The following is a 22,506-nucleotide window of genomic DNA, read 5'->3' as shown; positions in this document are numbered from 1 at the left end:
TTCATTTTTGAACTAGATGGCGACACATGTCAAGGATACGAAACAGAACCGAGCGAAGCTCGGTTGCCCAGATATTGTTATTAAAGAAAGATATTTTGTATGTTATTATATTTGTATGTTATTGTATGTTAGCCAACAAAAAAACATCAGCCTGGCTCAGCTCTCTTTCGTATGAGGATATAGAGAATCTCATGAGAATAACCAAATAACCATAAACAGCCAACCCAGCCACCCAACACAACACACACACACACTAATGCACAAACACACTAATGCACAAAAAAAAAAAAAAAACAAACTTCATCGCACGCAAGTAACGTAACCCACAATCCACTTTTAGTTTAAGTATAGTTGAAATAGATTTAAGGTTAACTATTGTATTATGTAACTCCTTTGTAATCTTCTTTTTGGTTATCTTTTATTTTTATTTTCACCTCATTCATTAGTGTCTTATTGGCCTTCGCACAAATCACGTCAATAGAATATCATGTCTGAAACGGTTACCTACGAGACAGGCTTTGCCTAGTGTAGGAACCAGCAAATCCTAATGATAATGCCTAAATGTACCTACATAACTGTCACTTAGTTGTAAGACCAGATAATTCAATTTCTGTTTAAGTTCTTTTGTGTGTACAATAAATACTTTTTTACTTTACTTTATTAAAGAAAGATATTTATTTGTTGCAGGCGGTGGGTGTCCAGCAGGTGCAGCAGCAGCAGCTGCACGTCGCCACATCCAGCTGTCAAACCATGCTGCCTAACATATTGCAGGTACGAACAGCTTCCATTCCAACTACTCAAATACCAACTCGCTGCTTTTGGACTCAGTGGAGCGCAGAGCCAGGAGGATGATTTTTTTTTTTAAATATTGGGGACACCTTACACAGATTAACTTAGCCCCAAACTAAGCAAAGCTTGTACTATGGGTGCTAAGCGGCGATATACATATAGAAAACATCCATGACTCAGTAACAAATATCTGATCTGTGTAAGGTGTTGTAATATAAAAAAATATATGTAGGTATTAACACATGAGATGAGATGGGGCTTTTAATAAACACGTAACAGAGATTTCCGAGAAGTCACAATTTGATATTATACTGCCATTCAATGATATTATTGCTGATGAATAGATTTATCTGAATACTTCACACCGACACGCTGTCTCGGTTTTGATACCATTAAGTTCTAGAATCTAGACTCCATTCTTCAGACACAGCCAATACATCAGTTTTATAACAATTATTTTCTATGAAAATAATTTAATTTGTTCTTAGAGTATTAATGGCAGCGCCATCTCTCTTCGCTAGTTTGTAATCACCTGAGTTGATTCAGCTAGGAGGTCGAACCATACTGTTCTACCTCAGGGATGGCAGAGGGCGCCACGAGCCTTCGGGAATGTTATATACTTGGAAATTTCGACCCTTGCCTTCGTATACCGATGGCCGAGTGGTTCAGGCATTCCGGTAAGCAGAGTACGCTGGTTCGATTCCAGCTTGGAACACTGGAGGCCTTGGTCACTTTTTCTTTGTATATGACATTTATTTAATGTTTAATTATTTTCCAGCTCGGCGGAGGCACGGTAGCCGTGTCTGGGTTAAGCGGCACTGACCTCAACGGCGTCGCGCACCGCATCATCCTACAACAGCCGCAGCACCCCGCCGTCTACACGCTGCACCACTAACCGACAATTACTGCATACTAAAACATAGCTCGAATATCCCTTGGTCAACAGTGCCGGAAGTGACACAGTGGCGGTGTCAGAAATCAGGACTAAGCGCGACCTCAACGGCGTCACACCGCATCATACTATCTCTACAGCACCCCGACGGAAACACGCTGCACCACTAACCGACAATTACTGCGTACTAAAACATAGCTCGAATATCCCTTGGTCATCACCGGAAGCGACACAGTGGCGGTGTCAGAATCAGGACTAAGCGCGACCTCAACGGCGTCACACCGCATCATCCTGACGGAAATACGCTGCACCACTAAGCGACAATTACTGCATACTACAGCTCGAATGTCCCTCGGTCAACAGTGCCGGAAGCGACACAGTGGCGGTGTCAGAATCAGGACTAAGCGCGACCTCAACGGCGTCACACCGCATCATACTATAATCTCCACAGCATCCTGCTGTATACACGCTGCACCACTAACGGTCAATCACTGCATACTAAAACATAGCTCGAATATCCCTCGGTCAACAGCTGCCGGAAGCGACACAGTGGCAGGACTAAGCGCGACCTCAACGGCGTCACACCGCATCATGCCATAATCTCCACAGCATCCCGCTGTATACACGCTGCACCACTAACGGTCAATGACTGCATACTAAAACATGGCTCGAATATCCCTCGGTCAACAGTGCCGGAAGCGACACAGTGGCGGTGTCAGAATCAGGACTAAGCGCGACCTCAACGGCGTCACTCCGCATCATCCTGACGGAAATACGCTGCACCACTAAGCGACAATTACTGCATACTACAGCTCGAATGTCCCTCGGTCAACAGTGCCGGAAGCGACACAGTGGCGGTGTCAGAAATCAGGACTAAGCGCGACCTCAACGGCGTCACACCGCATCATACTATAATCTCCACAGCATCCTGCTGTATACACGCTGCACCACTAACGGTCAATCACTGCATACTAAAACATAGCTCGAATATCCCTCGGTCAACAGCTGCCGGAAGCGACACAGTGGCAGGACTAAGCGCGACCTCAACGGCGTCACACCGCATCATGCCATAATCTCCACAGCATCCCGCTGTATACACGCTGCACCACTAACGGTCAATGACTGCATACTAAAACATGGCTCGAATATCCCTCGGTCAACAGTGCCGGAAGCGACACAGTGGCGGTGTCAGAATCAGGACTAAGCGCGACAGACCTCAACGGCGTCACACCGCATCATACTATAATCTCCACAGCATCCCGCTGTATACAGCTGCACCACTAACGGTCATCGACTGCATACTAAAACATACGTCGCATATCCCTTGGTCAACTTGGATTCGACATAAAGTGCCCCATCGCTGACGCACCGTGGCGGCGTCACGATCAGGGGGGTTACCATGACGTGCTAAAGCCGTTCAGTTTAGGTTGAGAGAGAAGGACGGAGCTATGTAACTGCTATAGCTGTGTCCCTTTTTCTCAACCTAAACTGAACGTCTTTAGTACGTCATGGTAACCCCTCTGGACTGAGCGGCACAGACCTCACGGCGTCAGACACTGCGCCACTAACAAATATAAAAAAGACATCCCCCCTTGCTAACAGTACAGATGTATTGCGAAAAGGGTTTCCTTCGTATTTTTCCGGAAACGTTCGTATTTGTCACGCTAGTTCAGTCAATGTCAGTATCTTGTACTGAGACTGACTGAAATAGGATTACACGTTCGTACGTTTCCGGAACAATACGAAGGCAAATCTTTTCGCACTACATGTGTCCGGAGTCATTACCAAAAACATAACAAAATTTGCGGTGAGCACTTATTCAAACTGGGAGCCGATTTTTGAATGTCGACCATTCGATTTTGTTAATTTCATTTAATAATATCTCCACTACTAATGCTTTAAATTCTACTAACAGAATCGAAAACGAGTGGAAAAACGACATAATGCTGTTTTTGAAAAAGGATGGCTAGTAATTTTAAATCTAGTGGTAAGATTTAAAATTACTAGCCATCCTTTTTCATATTTTGTAGTTTTCCATAGACTTTCACAGACCAATCGGTCCCCGTCTCAAACAAATTCATCGAATGGGGCAATGGGGATAGGCTTTCTCAAGGCCCCTCGAATCATTGTTCAATTGTTAATTTGATCAATATTTTTTGATAAACCTTCAACAGATTCTAATAATGATAATATACAATAGAAAAATGCCATATCTACAAGAGACATTCGTCGGTTTTCTTTCGTGCAATAAGTGATAATTTACATGGCGCGATAATTAAAAATCAAGACTTATTCTGTGCCTGTTTGGAAACACGCAATAATCATTTTTATGTTATGTACTTACGAAGTGTTTGAGAAGTGATTGTAGATTTTATTTGATACATATTTTGTAACATAAATTATATAGACACGCCACAAAGTCGCATAAATACCAACATTAAGGGCCGGTTGCATCAAACCGTCTGTCACCGTTAAATTTTATTGTATGGGAAGTTCCATAGACGTCTCCTGCGTGACGATGATGTGTCTGTCAAATGTGGTTGATGCAACGGGCCCTTAATAACGTTAGTATTAGGAACTAGTTCTAGCACTGATCGTTCTAACCAAATGAAATAGACTAACTCATATGAGCCCAAAAAAGTAATAGCGAGTTTTCAGCAGTGTGTCGAAAACGACCTAATGGGCATATATGGGCTAAGCTGTGTGTGTGTGGATTGAGTGAGCACCTTCCGAAAATAAAAAAAAATATGCTGATCATTTAGTAAAAGTTCTAAAACAATTGTAAAACGAATCTCTGAATTTGTAAAAAGATAAATCAAAAGATACAGCCATTAACATGTGCTCACTCAGTTCTCACAAACTACCAACGAAAACAGTGAATATATTCATTTAACATATAATATTTATATACTAACATTTAGTAAAAAATAGGCCAACCTACCTCTATAAATATTAGATCACCTAGTGACGTATTAAATTTTTTACAAATAGTTTCTTATGCTCACTCAATCCACACACTTTTGAAAAGCCGAATTTTGGTGAAAAACATAAGATTTAGACCGCTATTATATGTGTATAGTTTAGTAAAAGTGAAATGGGAATTTGTAAAATACAAAACGAACCACTAACGTGTCAGGTTTTTTTATAATAAATTTTTGTAAGTGCTCACTCAGTCCACACGTTTTGAGAAAGTTAAAAATGTAAATATCTTACGATTTGTAGCACCTAAGACACTCGAAAGTACTTCAACATTTAGTAAAAATTTTTACTAAATATCCACCATCTAATATTTTATATTCGTTGTCTGGTTTTAAAGATATTCAGACATAACTTTTCTCATACAAATGTATCAAGTAGGGTGACCACACTATGTCGGCTCCTGATTTTCCCCACCTTCCCTTGTCATATTGAGATTGGGGAGTTTCGTTCAATTTTGATAATAGTTTACCGGATTTGTAAGTGGGAGCGAGAAAAGAATAACTATTTCTCGCTCCCACTTACAAATCCGGTACGCTCATCTGTTAGCGCGATTAGATTACCAGGTTCTGGTTTCTTACTAGTGAAGTATTATATTCTTTGTTTCTTACCAATTATTATTCATGTCCTTTTTAATGCATGCATGTCGATATGGTTATTATCCTGACGTCGATAAAAATTACACAATACACATCATCACTAGGCCAAGAACATAACCTAAAAACAGTTTGCAGATGGATAATTAATATGGTATTAGTTTAATATTATCAAAATTGAACGAACGAAACTCCCCAATCTCAATATGACAATGGGAAGGTGGGGAAAATCAGGAGCCGACATAGTGTAGTCACCCTACTTGATACATTTGTATGAGAAAAGTTATGTCTGAATATCTTTAAAACCAGACAACGAATATAAAATATTAGATGGTGGATATTTAGTAAAAATTTTTACTAAATGTTGAAGTACTTTCGAGTGTCTTAGGTGCAAAGACCTTTACAGGGGACAGCTCAATCACATTTTTTGCCATATGAAATTAAACCTTATTACTGAAACAGAAAGTCGATCGTATCAGACTAGCGAAAACGGTCCACATGAGAGGGCATTGTTTGGGCTGGTGTCCCTCTCGCACGTGTTGCCAGTGTTAATGAGGTTCCCATATTAGTAGTATTATTATCTGTATATTACCTGACTTTATAACTTCTTATTTTATTTTAATGTTATATTCAAACTAGGGTTTCGATATATTTCAAAGAATTGGAAAATAATTATAATGTAATTATTTTGATGCCAGTAAATCAAAGATTTGTATAATTAAAAAATACCTTCAACTTCGTTTTAGTAGATTTGGTAGTAACTTTGAAAATTGACTGGTATCCCCAATGTATGACAGTGATGACGTCACTGAATAATGTTGACATTGTCAGTAAGTGCGAGAGGGACACCAGCCCAAACAATGGCCTCTCATGTGGACACACTTTTTGACCTAACTCCACAATCTAGTTTAATAATTCTAAATCTATGCTTAGGTGCTACAAATCGTAAGATATTTGCATTTTTAACTTTCTCAAAACGTGTGGACTGAGTGAGCACTTACAAAAATTTATTATAAAAAAACCTGACACGTTAGTGGTTCGTTTTGTATTTTACAAATTCCCATTTCACTTTTACTAAACTATACACATATAATAGCGGTCTAAATCTTATGTTTTTCATCAAAATTCGGCTTTTCAAAAGTGTGTGAATTGAGTGAGCATAAGAAACTATTTGTAAAAAATTTAATACGTCACTAGGTGATCTAATATTTATAGAGGTAGGTTGGCCTATTTTTTACTAAATGTTAGTATAATTATAAATATTATATGTTAAATGAATATATTCACTGTTTTCGTTGGTAGTTTGTGAGAACTGAGTGAGCACATGTTAATGGCTGTATCTTTTGATTTATCTTTTTACAAATTCAGAGATTCGTTTTACAATTGTTTTAGAACTTTTACTAAATGATCAGCATATTTTTTTTTATTTTCGGAAGGTGCTCACTCAATCCACACACACACGGCTAAGCTGCCTGTCGAGCTAAAAGCCTTTTAGCAAGCTTTTTGACCCAGTAGGCCTAGCACATGATGGCCGCGGGAGTATGTCGCCGCGAGATAGACTACCCGTCCTTATGTCATTAATACAGTTAGAAGAAGACGTGGCATCTATCTCGCGGCGACATACTCCCGCGGCCATCATGTGCTAGGCCTACAGGTGTCAGAATCTTATTACTGCATGTAGAGAATCGATAATATCAGCTATATCTAACAGAAATTTCGAGTCAAAAAGGCTAGTGCAAACTGCCAAAATGTAAATATTTTGTTTAGTGATTTTGTATATTAATATTTGATATATTTCTCAGTACAATGGATTTTATTTAAGTCTTGATGACGCCGTATTATTTTAAGTTGTCTCTTAGGAGCAGTTGCCCTGTTTACATAGTCATGTAATATTTAACGTAGTTATAGTGTTCATTGAAGCAATAAATATATTTTATTATATGCAGTGCTTTTATTGACACACCGTTGAATACCTACTAAAAAAGAATAATAATACATTGTGCAACAAGGGGAGGAAGTTGAATGTTACTAACGAGAGTAAGTAAAATCGCGACGGCTTGCCGGAGCGATTTAAAGACTCGAGTTAGTAATATTCATACTCCCCGAGTTACACATAATATTTTTCATCACACTCGCAATGTAAAAAATATGAAAATAGATGTAAAAAAGTTATGTACGGTACAAGAAATTTCATTATTCCGTTGGGAGAACGATTTTTCTATAACTCTCGCTCCATCTGCGTGCAATAGCACATTTAAAGTGCGGGTGTGATGAAAAATATATACTTTCACCCTTTAGTGTACTTTATGTAAGAGTTTAAAAAATACTACGATTAAGGTACGGTTGCCAAAGCTCAACGAGGGCGCGGAGTTTTAGGGTGAAGGAAGTCACATCTATCAGGGTTTAAATAAAAGAGCAGATTACTAAAAATATTAATTATTATTACAGTATATTACAATTACCGTCAAATTAAATCAATCTTATTTCTTAAAAAATGCATTTCATTCCATAATTTGAATAACATAATAAAGAAACAGCGACCGGATACAATAATTAATTGAATGCCAGTTTTCCCCCGATGAAAAAAACTTCTATATAGTTAATTTACCTATAGGGCCTATAGGAAGAAATATCAATTATGGCATTTAATTTCTTGCTTTATAGACAAATTGATAGATTAGTTTAGGTAAATAGTAATAGCTTTAAAAATTTCAAAATATTTGGCCAACGGAATAACTGACAATAATTACCACTATAAGACTAAAGGAAAATAAAAAGAGGTTTTTAATTCTAGACTAACCCCTTTTCATTTCTCTCGAGTGTACAGGGTCGATGTTTACACACTTTGGCACATAATTCGCTAATAAGTAGTGGCCAGTATTTTAATTTCATGGCAGAGTTGTTGAGTTAACGAAATCCATAAAGTAAAACTCAGGTGAAATTATAACCTTTATAATTTATAAGAATTTTTAACATTTTGCCTTCACTTTGACGCGACTACGCTGCCGTGAAATTAAAAAATTGTTACCGATCACTACTAGTAAACACACAATGTTGAATTATTAATACCGGTCGCTGATATACACACGCCTGCGTACCAGACTCCAGGCTTCGAGAAATAGCGCACAGCTAACAAAACCACCCTAATTTATTACTATAAATTAACATTACAAAGGTTTCGGCCGGAATAAGTCAGAAAAATATCCAAAAATCGTTAATATATCGACTAAAACGCATATCTTTACCGATTACCGATATCTTTCAACGTCAGTAACTTATTCATAAAATAATAATTTACACGTCACATTGTCAATATTACAATTCGAATTTCTATTAGGTATACTTAGTATAGGTAAAAATAATAGTAGGTAATCTAGTGTATTAACCGTAGTTTTATAATATGTATTCAATTCATCCTTATAGTTAATCATTATGTGAGGCACTACTAGTTATAATGACAGCTCTTTAGGGAAAGGATAGATAAACACACGAGGGTTCGTGAAACAGCTTAAAAGTTACATATACGTTTTAGCGACTGCTCACATCACAGGATATTTTTTTACTCAGTACAGGATATTTCCTTCGGGCCGAAACCGTAAAAACCTACACTCAGAGAATACACCATTAGGCTAGACGACACTACATTCAGAAGGCCACTCGTTCCATAGGCCAGTATTAGTGTCACACGGACCGATCCGGACCGGACTAATATGTTACTAAGTAGGAAACTAATAAGTTCAGGGAGCGTTTTAAGTAAAGCGGACGGGTCCGCCCGGAGGACCACATTTCCGCCACTATTCCCGCTAGCTGGCGAGGACGCCAATATGTAAAGTCTGTCGCACGCGCCCGCGCCATTTAAATGCTATTCATACAATTTCTTATTAGAAAGGCGTCCGTTCCGGGTAATCCGCGTCAGCTCCCGAAGACTCTTAGTTGCGGATCGCTCCGCGCGACACTAACGGCTCAGCCACGACATCGGTCTAAGCGCGACAGCCATACATTGGAGCGAGACACAGCGATGGGACTTCATTCGCACGTAGGCCAGCCGCTCACAGCTGTCGCGTTTAGACCAATGTCGTGGCTGGGCCGTAAAGCTGGCCATACACATTGGTGATATCGTCAGTGCTAAGCGACGGCGACCGGCTCGCCGGAGCGGATGACGGGCGTGTCGCGCGGCAGGCCGGGCGGCAGGCGCACGTCGCGGAAGTAGCGGTGGCGGCGCGCGTCCTTGGCGCTGATGCGCTTCATGGGGTCGTACACTAGCATCTTGCGCAGCAGGTCCATGCCCACCTCGTCCAGGTTCTGCACCTGGAGGGTAAACTGATAAGATAACTCCGAACTGAAATAGATGTCATGTCATATATGTCAAAATGAGTTGACTTTCCTCGGTCTTGAGCGGTATTGCACAAATCGTGGAAGTCTACGTCCACTATATTCGCCCGGCGATATTTTGGGTGACTAGCGGGACAGTAGGATTGCTCCGTTGAATGGTGGATGCATTTATGGTAGATGTGTGTGGATCCCTATACCATGACACGTATACATGACATTTTTTGTTTAAAGCACTGACAGAGAGGTCTATTTCCGGCATACCAAATGTTTTGATAATCATATTGAAACTGAAATTGTTTAGTTCCCATTCGATATCTAGGTGAGTGCGAGACGGTCAACAAAAACAGAAAAATTGCGCGAAATTAAAATTTTCTATGAAAATTAAGCCTTCTCCCCTCCATTTTTAGAGTTCCGTACCAAAAAGGTACAAAAAGATTTATAGTGCCGCTCTGTCCGTCTGTCAAACGAGAACTACTTATGCTATCGATATGAAATTTAGTATAGTTATGAACATTGTTAACCTCTACAAATTGAAAGTATAATTTTTTTAAATTAATTAATCATTTTTTAAGTGTTATGGCTCGTCGATGATTCCGCCAACGTCAAGGTTGAGGAAGACAGGTGTTTTATGAAGACAATGGATGCTGTTACGCAATAATGTATTATCCCACATGCATTTTGCATTAAGATGTCAACTCAAAAATTTTACGATTAAAGTTGACATTTTATTGCAAAATTCATGTGGAATAACACATTATTGCGTATCAGCATCCTTGGTCGTTGAATCCTACATTTTTCAAATATGCCGCCGTTTTTAGTTATAATAATAAAGTTTTCATCTCATAGCGAAGAGTCTCGACCAACATCTTAAGGGTCCCCCCACATCTAGCGTCTCGCGAACGTCGTCGCCTCTCCAACGCCCGCGCGGCGTCGACGCCGCGCTCCCGCAGCGCCGACGCGACGTTGCGGCACCTCTCGAACGTCGACGTCGCAGTGGCGTCCGCGCGGCGTCGCCGCCGCGCCAACGCCGCGCCCGCGCAGCGCCGCCGCGATGCCAGCGGCTACCAACGTCCAGCTAGGGCTTCCAATACCGGGATCCCAGTATCTCGGGATTTTTGGGGTAGATTTCAAAACCGATATTTAATTTTGTAATCGGAATCCCGGTATTTTTAGTAACTAACAAATTATGGCAAATAAACGTAAACTACTAATCAAAAACCTTAAATTTCTGCATCACGACGGTCGCTAGACGCGTAAATATTGCTTTTTGCTCTCGTTTCTTCGACAGATTCTCTGTTTAGTGTTTTTACAATATTTCTATGAAATGACAGTTTTTCCGATGAAGAGGAAGCAATACGTCAAACGTAGTTGATACAACACAGGCCACAGACCCTCTGTAAACGAGTTGATGCACCTACATTATAGAAATAACTTTTCAAAAAATTGGTTAAGGCATACGAACTAACGTATAAGCTACTTTTGATTTACTGCCACTGACGTCGAGGAGGCGCGGCGCTAACGCGGCGTCGACGCCGCGCGGACGTCACTGCGACGTCGACGTTCGAGAGGCGCCGCAACGTCGCGTCGGCGCTGCGGAAGCGCGGCGTCGACGCCGCGCGGGCGTTGGAGAGGCGACGACGTTCGCGAGACGCTAGATGTGGGGGGACCCTAAGAGACTCGTTAGGTGGCTGTATCAAGGGCTAGATGCGTGCGGCGGTAATCTTGGACACGGCGCGTATAGTCCGACGGTTCCTCTCTCTGCAGCCCTAACCACCGGCAGCTTGGGCCCTGCCCCGCTGCTGGCGGCACCCTAGGTTAGGTTTTTTATAATATGTTTATATGTTTTTATATTGTTTGGTAAATGATTTTATTTTTAATTTTGTAAAATACCTAGCCTACGAAAGAAAATAAATACTGAGAAGTTTTCATCTTAATGAAAGTAGTCTACTCACGTGGTTGTGCAGGTTGAATGTGTTCCAGTTGGGGAATGTGGGCTTGTAGTCCGGTAGCGACGTCACGCCGGGCCAGATCTCCTCCGTCGGCGTACGGAGCATCCTGTAACAACACATTTAGAAGCTATACACACTTGCCCGATACCAATTTTGTGTCGGAACTGACAAGAAATGTCGGTCGTCTTGCCAGCTATGTATCTGGATAATAACTCAGCTTTCAGACAAAAAAAACTAAATCAAAATCGGTCCATCCGTTCGGGAGCTACGATGCCACAGACAGACACACACACAGCCAGACAGACACTTCAAACTTATAACACCCCTTCGTTTTTGCGTCGGGGGTTAAAAATATAATAGAATAAACATTTGACGACCGGTCTGGCTGTCGGTAGTGACCCTGCCTGCTAAGCCGCGGTCCTGGGTTCGAATCCCGGTAAGGGCATTTATTTGTGTGATGAGCACAGATATTTGTTCCTGAGTCATGGATGTTTTCTATGTATATAAAAGTATGTATTTATCTATTTAAGTATGTATATCGTCGCTTAGCACCCACAGTACAAGCTTTGCTTAGTTTGGGGTTAAGTTGATCTGTGTAAGGTGTCCCCAATATATTTATTCGTGAACACAAGCAAGACAAAATACACATAATAACAACAAGACAGAAAGGAATGAAGTGCCACGAAACGGTCTCATCTCAGCGCGTTTCTGGTGACTTCCAGCGCTGATCTTCCGATGAGACCATCAAGTGAGAAAATCGTGTCGGGAGTGGCCTTAGGGTCAGTTGCATTAACCACATTTGACAGACACATCATCGTCACGCAGCAGACGTCTAAGGAACTTCCCATACAATAAAATTTAACGAACACTTTAACGGTGACAGGTGGTTTGATGCAACCGGCCCTTACTGTACGACAGTACTCTTTATTATACTGTGTTTAAGATTTAAATATGCCATACCTGAAGATCCTGAAGAGCTGGTCGATTTCAGAGTCGCCCTGGAACAGAGGCTTCTTGGAGGACATCTCGGAGAAGATGCAGCCCACCGACCACATGTCGACTGGGCAGGAATACCTGAAACCCATATGAATCATTTAATATAATATTATGAATTATGTAAACAATAATCAATATTAAAGCTTTAGTTTTATGATAACCGGTTTGGCTCAGTCGGTAGTGACCCTGCCTGCTGAGCCGCAGTTCTGGGTTTGAACCCCGGTTAGGGCATTTATTTGTGTGATGAGCACAGATAATTAAGGTCATCCATAAAGTGTAGTTTAGGTTTGTTTTATGGCAATCCTGGAAAGTTACGTGTTTCTGAGAAAAACAAATTATAACTAACGAAAATGTGGACACACAATACACTATGACTTAAGACTTTATGGGAAACAATGTGCCGACGGAAAGTTATCATAATTCTGAAATTTTCACATAGGAAAACTTCGGAAACTTTCCATACTTTGTATGGACGATTCGAAGGTTTACTGGTGATACCCGATAAGTTGAGCAAACTGGTTTTTGAAATTCGAACTATGTGCAATTTCGACAATGTTATTACAAGGACAAAATTATCTCGATTTATCGGGTTTCACCAGTAAACCCTCGAATAGGCTAGTTTGCTATACTTAAAATAAAATATTTTATGCAGTGCACGAAATAAAGCACCACAAAATTATAAGAAATATATGGACAGTAGTTATGTTTAAACATAACTTTTATTTAATAAGTTAAAAAGAAAGATACAAAGTAAGTGAATTGACCGTGACGCCACTCCTCAGTATTTCATAGTAATTCCATATTAGGAAATCGTTTTGACAGTTCTTAAAAAGAAGCTGATTTGACCAGTAGGAAACTAGCCTATTGTATGGATGGAAACTTTCCTCTTCACAAATTTAAATTCCCTTTATTTTTCGTGAAAGTTTCGTGAATTTTTCAAGAAATTTAAGATTTTTCTGGAAAGAGCAACTTGCACATCACTAGAACCAATAGAGACCCGTTACGGCCCAGCCACGAAATTCGTCTAAGCGCGACAGCGGTGAGCGGCAGCCATACGTGCGAATGAAAAGTCCCATCGCTGTTCTCGCTGCAATGTATGGCCGCCGCTCACCGCTGTCGCGCTTAGACCATTGTCGTGGCCGGGCCGTTAGAGCTCACCTCTGGCTGCCCAGTAGCACCTCGGGCGCGCGGTACCACAGCGTGACGACCTCGTGCGTGTACACGCGCACTGGCACGCCGAACGCGCGTCCTAACCCGAAATCCGCTACCTGAAGATAAAACAATTCTACTTATTTACAAAAAAAAAAAAAAACCTGTATAAGCCAGTCATTAAGGCACTACAACAACATACAATCACGCCTGTATCCCATAAAGGGGTAGGCAGAACACATGAAACTACTAAAGCTTCAGTGCCACTCTTGGCAAATAACGGGGTTGAAAGAAAACGAAACTGAACTGTGACATAATAGCAGTGACAGGTTGCCAGCCTCTCGCCTACGCCACAATTTAACCCATATCCCATAGTCGCCTTACCTTAACTAATATTATAATAACTATGTATGTTTTGACGACCGGTCTGGCCTGGCGCGTAGTGACCCTGCCTGCTACGCCGAGGTGTCCTGGGTTCAAATCCCGGTAAGGGCATTTATTTGTGTGATGAGCACAGATATTTGTTCCTGAGTCATGGATGTTTTCTATGTATATAAGTATTTAGTATATTATATATATCGTTGTCTGAGTACCCACAACACAAGCCTTCTTCTTCAGTCAATCTGTGTAAGAATGTCCTATAATATTTATTAAGACTACGAGAAAAATTAGAAGAGAACACTAGCTTTTGCCCACCGCTTTGCTGGCATTCAATTCGTAAATTTCAGAATGAAAAAACAATCTTCCACCTCCTATTTTAGAGAAGTGCGAGGTTAGAAAGAGACAAAAAGTAGCCTGTCACTCTCTTCTCCATTCCTTCGACTACCTCCACTTCAAAAATCATGTCAATACGTCGCTTCATTTTGCCGTGAAAGACCGACAAACAGACACACACACTTTCTCATTTATAATATTAGTATGGAGTTATGGATAAGCATACCTTTATGATGCCAGTTTGGTCAATGAGCAGATTCTGTGGTTTCAAGTCACGGTGGAGGATCCTTCGCTGGTGGCAGTACAGGATGGCACTGTTGATCTGGTATAGGTAGCTCTTCACTATGTTAAGGCTCATCAACTGTTACAACAAAAATTAGAATGTTTACTCGGAATGCGCATGAGCATCATGAATAGGGAATGCAGCTAGAACCGAAAACCGAGTATCGGTTTTTTTTTCGGTGAAACTCGAAACCGATTCGAATTTCGGTTCATAACCGAGTTTTTGTTACCTTCAGGTAAATTGTTAAACAAAACAGATTTTTCGCTTATATTGTGTTTTTATGGACTTTGTAAACACAGTATATAAATAAAAATCTCATAGGACGATTTGTTGACTGCTGGGACCAGTTTTTCTTAGGAATTGGTGAAGATTATTGCTTTGAAAAGTATATCTGAAGTTCAATCGACATGAACAATTTAAAAATGTAACGTAAGTGATGTTACATATTTCTTTATGTTAGACGCAGCATATTGCGATGTAAAATGGGATGAAAAGACTCTATTTTCAACTCTCTGAGAACGAATCTCATCTATAATTGAAATGATGAAAGTAATCGTTTTGGCATCTTTTGTGTCCTGGTGAGTTCTTTAATTTTTAACCGATTTCCAAATATCAATGGAGGAGTAAAATGAAATAAATATACTATAAAAAGAAAAAAATTACCAAGGCCTCCAAGTGTCCAAAATAAGAGATCAATGTAATGTCAGAGTAAGAGATCAATGGAGGAGGTAATCAGTTCATCTGTATTTTTTTAAATATTTGTTATTTGATATCTCCCTCAACTCTGAACCGATTTTTTTTTATCGAATGTATATATAGGTTGGTCCTATTTTTATCAAGTGGTGTCCAGTTCTGATGATGGGATCCTGGAGAATTCAAGGAAACTCTTCAAATATTAAAGGTAAACTGATTTTCGTTTGCTAAGAACGTTGGGGTTTTAAGCCACATATTGGTCAAGCTAGTGTTGTGAATTTAAGCTTTGAGGCGTAAACTACAAAACTCGAGTCGCGACTTCTGAGTTTTAAAGCCTCGAATTTTAAAGCCTCGACCATATAAGCCTCAACCTTATAAGTTTGCGTTGCTGCTTACGAGCACAGAATCCTCGAGTCTTTAGTCCTCAAGCTTTAAAGACTCCTAAGCTTTGAAGGTTTAAGTCTATAAGGTTTGTAGCATTTAAGTCTTAAGAGCTTTTAATAAACTAGATCCTAAGGTCAACAGAAGTAAAAAAAAAAAAACAGGCCAAGTGCGAGTCGGACTCGCCCACTAAGAGCTCCGTACTTTTTAGTATCCTGAGATACATGAGATACAGCGTGGTGACCTGGTGACGTGACCGGGCGGACGGATATCTGAGTCTTAGTAATAGACTTACGTTTTTACCCATTGTGTACGGAACCCTATAATCTACCAAACCGACACCGTCAAATTAAGGGTTAAATATAAATACTATCTGCCTATAAAGCTCGTTTGAGCTCTTAAAGCTTGACACAGGCCTTCGAGGTTTAGGGGGCTTGAGCTCTCTATGAAGCCCGAGTCTTAAAGACTCACCCTTAAGAGCTCATAAAAAGCTTGAGTCGTTAAGGTTCTGAACCGTTTCTGAGCTAAAACCTTTAACGCTTGAGTCTTTAAAGCGTGAAACTTTAGGGTTTGCAAGTCTTTAAGGTTTAAAAGTCTTCAAGACTAGTCTTATAACAACACTAGGTCAAGCTCGTGTTTTGGTGGCGGGCTCCATGAAGAATCAAGGGAACTCTTCAAATCTAAACGGCACACCAATAGTGACTTTTGTATCTTTATCAGAAAAGGAATAACATTAAAAAGAATGGCATTTGATGAAGTGGAATCGCTGATGATGATCAGAAAGAAAGTTTTAAAGACGCATGACGCGTTGATTTGTTTTCTTCGTTATGTTTGTTAAGCATGTTGGGTTTTCAAGACGTAATTTTGTCAAGCTCGAGTTCTAATAATGGGATTCATGAGGAATCCAATAAAATAAATAAATAAATAAATCCAGGGAATTCCATAAACCTTAACGGTATACGTGTATTGTCTTTTGTATTTTTATCAAATAAAACAGTCGCTTTTGATGAAGTGGAAAAGATAAGCTCCTTCAAAACTTTTTTATATGATTGTTAAGCATGAACCCAGACCCGACACCGCATCCGCAAAACTTTACTTTTAGTTAATTTTACCTACAGTGTCTCCGCAAAAAAGAAAAAAAGCACCGAAATTTCTTCTTTCATCCTACAATTGCGTGAAAATAGCATATTATGTTACAATTACAAATCTCTTAAACACCGTTCAGTTGCCTTTTATAAAATATTAGATATTTGGCGTATTAGGTGAATCTTGAACAACGTAAGTACCTACTACAAAAACAAAATGTTCGTTAAAGTTCAAAAAGCGCTGCTGGCCTTGTGGTAAGAGAGTGCGAACGCGAACCCCGGTTCGTACCAATGAATTCATATGTGCGAAATGTCATTTGATATTTACCAGTCGCTTCTCGATGAATTAAAACATCACGAGGAAACCGGAATAATTCCAATAGGATCCTTCCGGTTGGAAGGTGAGACGGCAAAGGCTTTCATAAAGCTAGTGCATGTGCCAAATCTTGGGATTAGTTGTCAAAGCGGACCCCAGGCTTCAATGAATGCCGTGGCAAATACCGGGATAATGCAAGATAGATTAGAGATAGATTGATAGAAGTTCAAATAACAATTACCTACAAGTAATTTGAAAAAGTAAAGTGATCACTGTAATTTGAAATATTTGAACAAGTAAAGTAATCTACATTGGCTTTACGTCAGTTTCTAGGTGAGAATTTGCATCTTAACTAATTTATTTGGTATTTTTATTAAAAAATCCTTCAACGAAAAAACTCGAGTTTAACTCGATTGAAAACCGAGTTTCAAATCGGTGAAAACCGGACGGTTTTAACCGAAACTCGGTTTTTTCACTACTCGGTTGCATTCCCTAATCATGAACTAATCATGCGGATGTCCAACTTAAGCACTTATTTATCTAAGTGTTCATTACTGTTCCCCGTGTTATGGATTATACATTTTTTATTCTACTTAAGCCCTATGTAAATTAAATACTATGTGAGTGTGTTAAGTAAATTTCACTGTGTCAATTGATATAAGCCCGCTTTGTCAGTTTATTCATATAAACATCTCAGAGACAAGCAAATCGCGTCTTTATGGTAAGCAACAAAGTGGAACGTTTTACTAAACACACTCACCTATAATCACATTTAGGAAGTGGTAGTTGTTAAAAAGTCTGTCAATGCAAAACTGTGAGTTATATTATCTCCCCTGCCCCTCTAGCACAACTTGCCTTGTCGTGCGCGAGTCCATACTTGAAGTCGCGCTTGATGTATGGACTCGCGCGCGACAAGGCAAGTTGTGCTAAAGGGGCTGGTGTGAATTTTGTTCTATAGACGGATGTATATCTAGATTCCTCAAGTTTTTTCTTCGATTTTTAGATCGCCTAATATTTTTTGGCATAATGATCATTTGGCCTAATTTAAATGTCCTAATTTTGTTTCGCCTAACGCCGTTAAACCCACTTTTTTAGAAGCGATTCGGATTTGTGTGAGGTCACGGTTCTAACCTAACCTAAACCTACCTTTCTAACAGCGAATCGCTTTTGGGTAATGTCATTTTTGCGGCAAAATTTAAATTATGCCAAATGATCGTTAGGCCAAAAGAGCGTTAGGCATTTCATAATTCGGCCAAATGAGTTAGGCCAAGTGATTTTCGAACAAACGTCATTAGGAATGTAGAGGTAGTCCCTCTATAGACAGCAGTGGCGGCTGGTGAAAATTTCTGCTGGGCAACACCAAAGCAAAGAAACCTACCTTAACATTAGGTACTTTACTAGTAATCAATTTTAAGCAAGCCGGTGGGAATCGGCTTGTATGGACCAGCCGCTGCTGATAGACGACAGACACTTTGCCACAGGTCAAGTGCTTACCCTCCCGGAGCCAAGTGAGTCCATGTACTTCTTGAGGTCCATGGAGAGGAACTCGAAAATGAGGAACAGTCGGGACTCCTCCATAAGTACATCTTCTAGCTTCACAATATTTGGGTGGTTCAGTTCTTTCAGTAGGGATATTTCTCTGTAACAAAAAATAGTCATGAAATTTATTGCATAATCATCTTTTCTCTGACTTTTTACGCCTATATACAACATGGAGGGAAGAAATACTAGTTTTCCTTAAATAATTTGATTACAGTAGGGGGTAGATAATCCATACACAAGCTAACATTAGTTTGTGTTGTAATTTTTTGATCAAATGATTTTCTGGGTTGTATTATGTGCATGCAAAGTACTTTTAAATTAGAAATATGGTTTATAGAAAAAAAAAAGGTACACTTAGTCATTTTTGAAAGGATGCGTTATCACTTATCAGGCAACTTGGAAGTATGTGGTGAAGTATTTTCTTCTCAGTAAACTGAACTGAAAAGTCAGTCATTTGTAGTTTTAGTTAGTCTCGTGTGCTGGGATTATTTTTTTCATATGGTTTCAACGTATGCGGATCCGCGTTCCGGCATACAAGAAGTTAAAGGTCAATGATGAAGAAACACTCTGAAATTGTAAGTTAAACCTGTGCTGTTCATGCAATTTCAGATATATTACTTAATATTTTATTTTTATATTAGACTATAATCCGAATGCTCCGTCAGTCTGAGTAGGGTTAATCTTATTTAAGTTTGGACTCTCAAGGGTCTACTATACCTTGTTTCGTAAACCTTAGGCACTCTCTTCACTGCATAAAACTTAACTATAGTCCAGTTCTAAAACTAGTTCAAAAGTTAAATGTTTTAAGTGTTATATTTAAAGTAGCGTAATACTTTAGTTAGAATAGAACTTAGAATTAGTATTATCAATTGTAATTTCAGTTCAACTTGTATATTGACGTGAAAAAGTGCCCCTGTGGCCTATTTGCGGAATAAATGATTTGTAATTTGTAATTAAGTTTATGCCAATGCAAAATATGAAGGATGATGTACAACACAAGTAGAGTATTCCTAAAGTTTGTTTTGGACCATATTTGGGAGATTTACTTTACAGTGGTTTTATCCTGTATCCATAAACAATACTAGTCAAAATCTATGAAAAGTGATACAAATGACAGTAATTTTATGTATAATTGCGAATACAGTAGGTAAACTGTTCATTTTGAGCTGACTGTGAACTAAGTGGGAAGTGAATGACATCTAGTAATAGTTTTTTAAGCAATTTTAAATCACGTTTCACTTAATATCATTGTGTAAACATTTAAACATATAATTGCATCTCATTTCATAAGCTATTAAAACAATGCTTAGGTCAGCTTGCACATTTCATTCTGCTTCATTTGCCAAATAAATATAAACAAAAACGTTTTCTTACAATACAATCTGACTATCAGACATTACAAAACCAAGTGTAAGAATTACATAGGATAGAATGATAGAAAAATCCTTGAATTAACAGGAAATGAAATGAGTTAGGTTAGGAAAACAGAAAATGATATAAGGTTGAATTTGAGCTGTAGATAATCGTAATATGATTGTGTTTGTAAATGTATTTGATATATCTAAGCGATGAAGACTAACCTGATCGCGGTGGAGGGTATGCCTTCATCGTCTGCTTCTAATCTAATTTTCTTCATAGCCACAAACTGGCCGGTCACTTTGTTTTTTCCTTTGTACACCACACCGTAAGTTCCTTCACCAATTTTCTCTATTTTAATGAAATCTTCCATTTTGCTAAATAAAAAAATACTAAGCCTATGAAAAAACGTTGTCAGCTTCAGATCTAAAGACAAAGCAATAGATCTCTTTTAATTTTACGAGCACATGGATAATTTAGTACACAAACTCGATTCATCAAACTGCAGTTCTATTTTTATCGTTAATATCCCGCCAAATCTTCTTTCTGATAATGATTGCTGTAACGTACTCGAATAACGACTTCAAACGTAAACTTTTTAAAAATTCTCTTGACGAGCAGTTGGTTTGTGTATGCTCAAATGTTGCCATAAAAATCGCAACAAATACAGCATTAACGATATTTTTTTATACAGCATTGTAACCTAAATTGAGAAGATTAATTGAATATTCATTTTGAATATTGAAGTTGCACCAATCAAATGAAAGGAAATTATTTTTGAAATGTTCGAGTTGAAGAAGTCCATTTAAAATTAAATTTACAAATATTCGATCAAAATAACACTGGCATCAGTGTCATTATAAAGGTTGGCGTCCACTAGGCTCGCCGAAACGTATCTCATTAATTCGCCTTCTTCGTTTACTATGAAAGTTCATCCATTGGCAACGCGTCGGCCGTTCTCATACCTAGCCAATGTACGGAATGATCCATTCGATGCAATGAGTAAATAATAAATAGCTCTGTGATTCGATGCGGCTCGATACAACGTAAATGTCGCCAGCCTTAACTTATTGTACGCAGAAGTTTCTGTATTTTACTGGACCAACCGAATTGCTGCTAAAAATACGAAAAATACAGTGAAGGTACTGAGTTAAAGTAGCGTATTGTATGGACTAAAAGCCCAGAGCCGCCAGACTTTCCTCATTTTCTCAAGGATAAAACTTTGGGATAATGTAGAGTTTGTATCGATGTTTAATGCCTGTATTATTACCTAGTTTGGCTCGTTGGCCATTTTTTGCTATAAGGTTTTTTTTAAGCACTAACTTTCCTTAAATTCCCAAGGCTGATTTTTACATATGTGTTAGAAAAGATTGTAAGGATTTGATATTCATTATTTCTGACCATTTCCGCCGACCGTAACTTTTCCCAGATGCTTGAAGGTCTCTGTTATTTACCCTAATTTTTCAAGCTACGGCCGGTTCAAATAGTCAGGAAATGATGATTATCAATTCCTTACAGTCTTCTGACACATAAAAATCAGCCTTGAGAATTTAAGGAATGTTAGTGTTTTTAAAAAAAACCTTATAGCAAAAAATGGCCGACGTGCCGAACCAGGTAATATGCAGACATTAAACGCCGATATGAACTTTACATTATCCCAAAGTTCATCCTTGAGAAAATGAGGAAGGTCTGGCAGCTCTGGGCTCTTAGTCCAGTATGCGTATATCGCAAGTTGATAATATCGAAATGTACAGCCTTGCAAAAAATAACAGAAATACAAAAGTAGAAATATTTAAGTTTTGTCGCGTTTTCATCAATTGAAAAGTTTTGACTACTAAGTCGCCGCTTTTCATTCGGCCAAACTGTATGCGGTTTGGCCGAATGATTAATGCGTCGTAAATATCGCCTATCCTCTTAAAAATTCCTAAAATTTACGCTCGGAACTTTAACTGGCAACACTGACGGGAAGGTCTTTGTCATTGGTCGGGCAACTGTCAATTATCAATGTTGCCAATTTATCAGGATTATACTTATAGTCTGTCAAGCTATTACCGCCACTAGAAAAAAGCGGTAAATTAGAATAAAATGCACTCATAAACTGGAACGGTACTGAACTTATCGTCGTTTAGAATTTCAGGAATAAAAAAGTACCTAGCGTTTAAACAAAAACTCTCCTTGTAAAACAAATAACTATTTCAGTCTCTTTTAACAGTTCTAATAAAAATAAGTAATAATAAATTTGTATGACCATAAAATGCTGGTTCTAATTAACGTAGACGTTAGGTACCTATGAGATTTCAATAGCTGTGTAACTAATAAATAATAGTCACTATACGTTGCAGCTTAGTTGTATGACAATAGGAGGAAGGATAAAACAAATAGTAAGTATAAACATCGAAGATGGAATTTCCTCAGAACAGTGTTTGCAGCTAAGAACATCGAATCACTTCTTAGTAG

The 22,506-nt window shown here is 38.9% G+C and overlaps 2 protein-coding genes across 6 annotated transcripts in view; one reads left to right on the top strand and one right to left on the bottom strand.

Moving 5' to 3' along the window:
* LOC125236287 (oocyte zinc finger protein XlCOF6-like) overlaps positions 1 to 2,409 on the top strand; it is a 41,476-nt gene extending 39,067 nt beyond the window's left edge. For all 4 annotated transcript variants that reach the window (XM_048143020.1, XM_048143017.1, XM_048143019.1 and 1 more), the window contains exons 16-17: positions 688 to 771; positions 1,568 to 2,409. In XM_048143020.1, coding sequence (XP_047998977.1) covers positions 688 to 771; positions 1,568 to 1,684 — 201 coding nt within the window. In that variant the 3' untranslated portion in view covers positions 1,685 to 2,409. The remainder of the gene's footprint in view (positions 1 to 687; positions 772 to 1,567) is intronic.
* A 5,280-nt stretch (positions 2,410 to 7,689) lies between these two features.
* On the bottom strand, positions 7,690 to 20,680 carry LOC125236291 (cyclin-dependent kinase 1). Of its 2 annotated transcripts, none has more exons than XM_048143025.1 (7): positions 20,274 to 20,680; positions 18,646 to 18,790; positions 14,620 to 14,754; positions 13,689 to 13,798; positions 12,495 to 12,608; positions 11,538 to 11,640; positions 7,690 to 9,555 (listed from the first exon to the last, which is right to left on the bottom strand). In XM_048143025.1, the coding sequence occupies exons 1-7, from the start codon at positions 20,420 to 20,422 to the stop codon at positions 9,379 to 9,381; spliced, it is 933 nt and encodes a 310-aa protein (XP_047998982.1). In that variant the 5' UTR covers positions 20,423 to 20,680; the 3' UTR covers positions 7,690 to 9,378. The 2 variants fall into 2 exon arrangements, with proteins under 2 accessions (XP_047998982.1, XP_047998981.1); XM_048143024.1 differs by having other exon boundaries at positions 7,691 to 9,561; positions 20,274 to 20,677.
* Between the last annotated feature and the right edge of the window lie 1,826 nt (positions 20,681 to 22,506).

Source organism: Leguminivora glycinivorella, chromosome 19, assembly GCF_023078275.1.
Source record: "Leguminivora glycinivorella isolate SPB_JAAS2020 chromosome 19, LegGlyc_1.1, whole genome shotgun sequence".
Classification (NCBI taxonomy): domain Eukaryota; kingdom Metazoa; phylum Arthropoda; class Insecta; order Lepidoptera; family Tortricidae; genus Leguminivora; species Leguminivora glycinivorella.
The sequence above is the reverse complement of the archived record's forward strand: the minus strand, read 5'-3'. Positions and strand labels throughout refer to the sequence as shown.

Excerpts from the sequence above, each read along its gene's own strand:
- LOC125236291 (XM_048143024.1), bottom strand. The coding sequence starts at position 20,422 with ATGGAAGATTTCATTAAAATAGAGAAAATTGGTGAAGGAACTTACGGT. Across the intron at positions 18,791-20,273 it reads ATACCCTCCACCGCGATCAG|AGAAATATCCCTACTGAAAG; the intron begins GTTAGTCTTCAT and ends TTTTTGTTACAG. Across the intron at positions 14,755-18,645 it reads ACTCACTTGGCTCCGGGAGG|TTGATGAGCCTTAACATAGT; the intron begins GTAAGCACTTGA and ends TTGTTGTAACAG.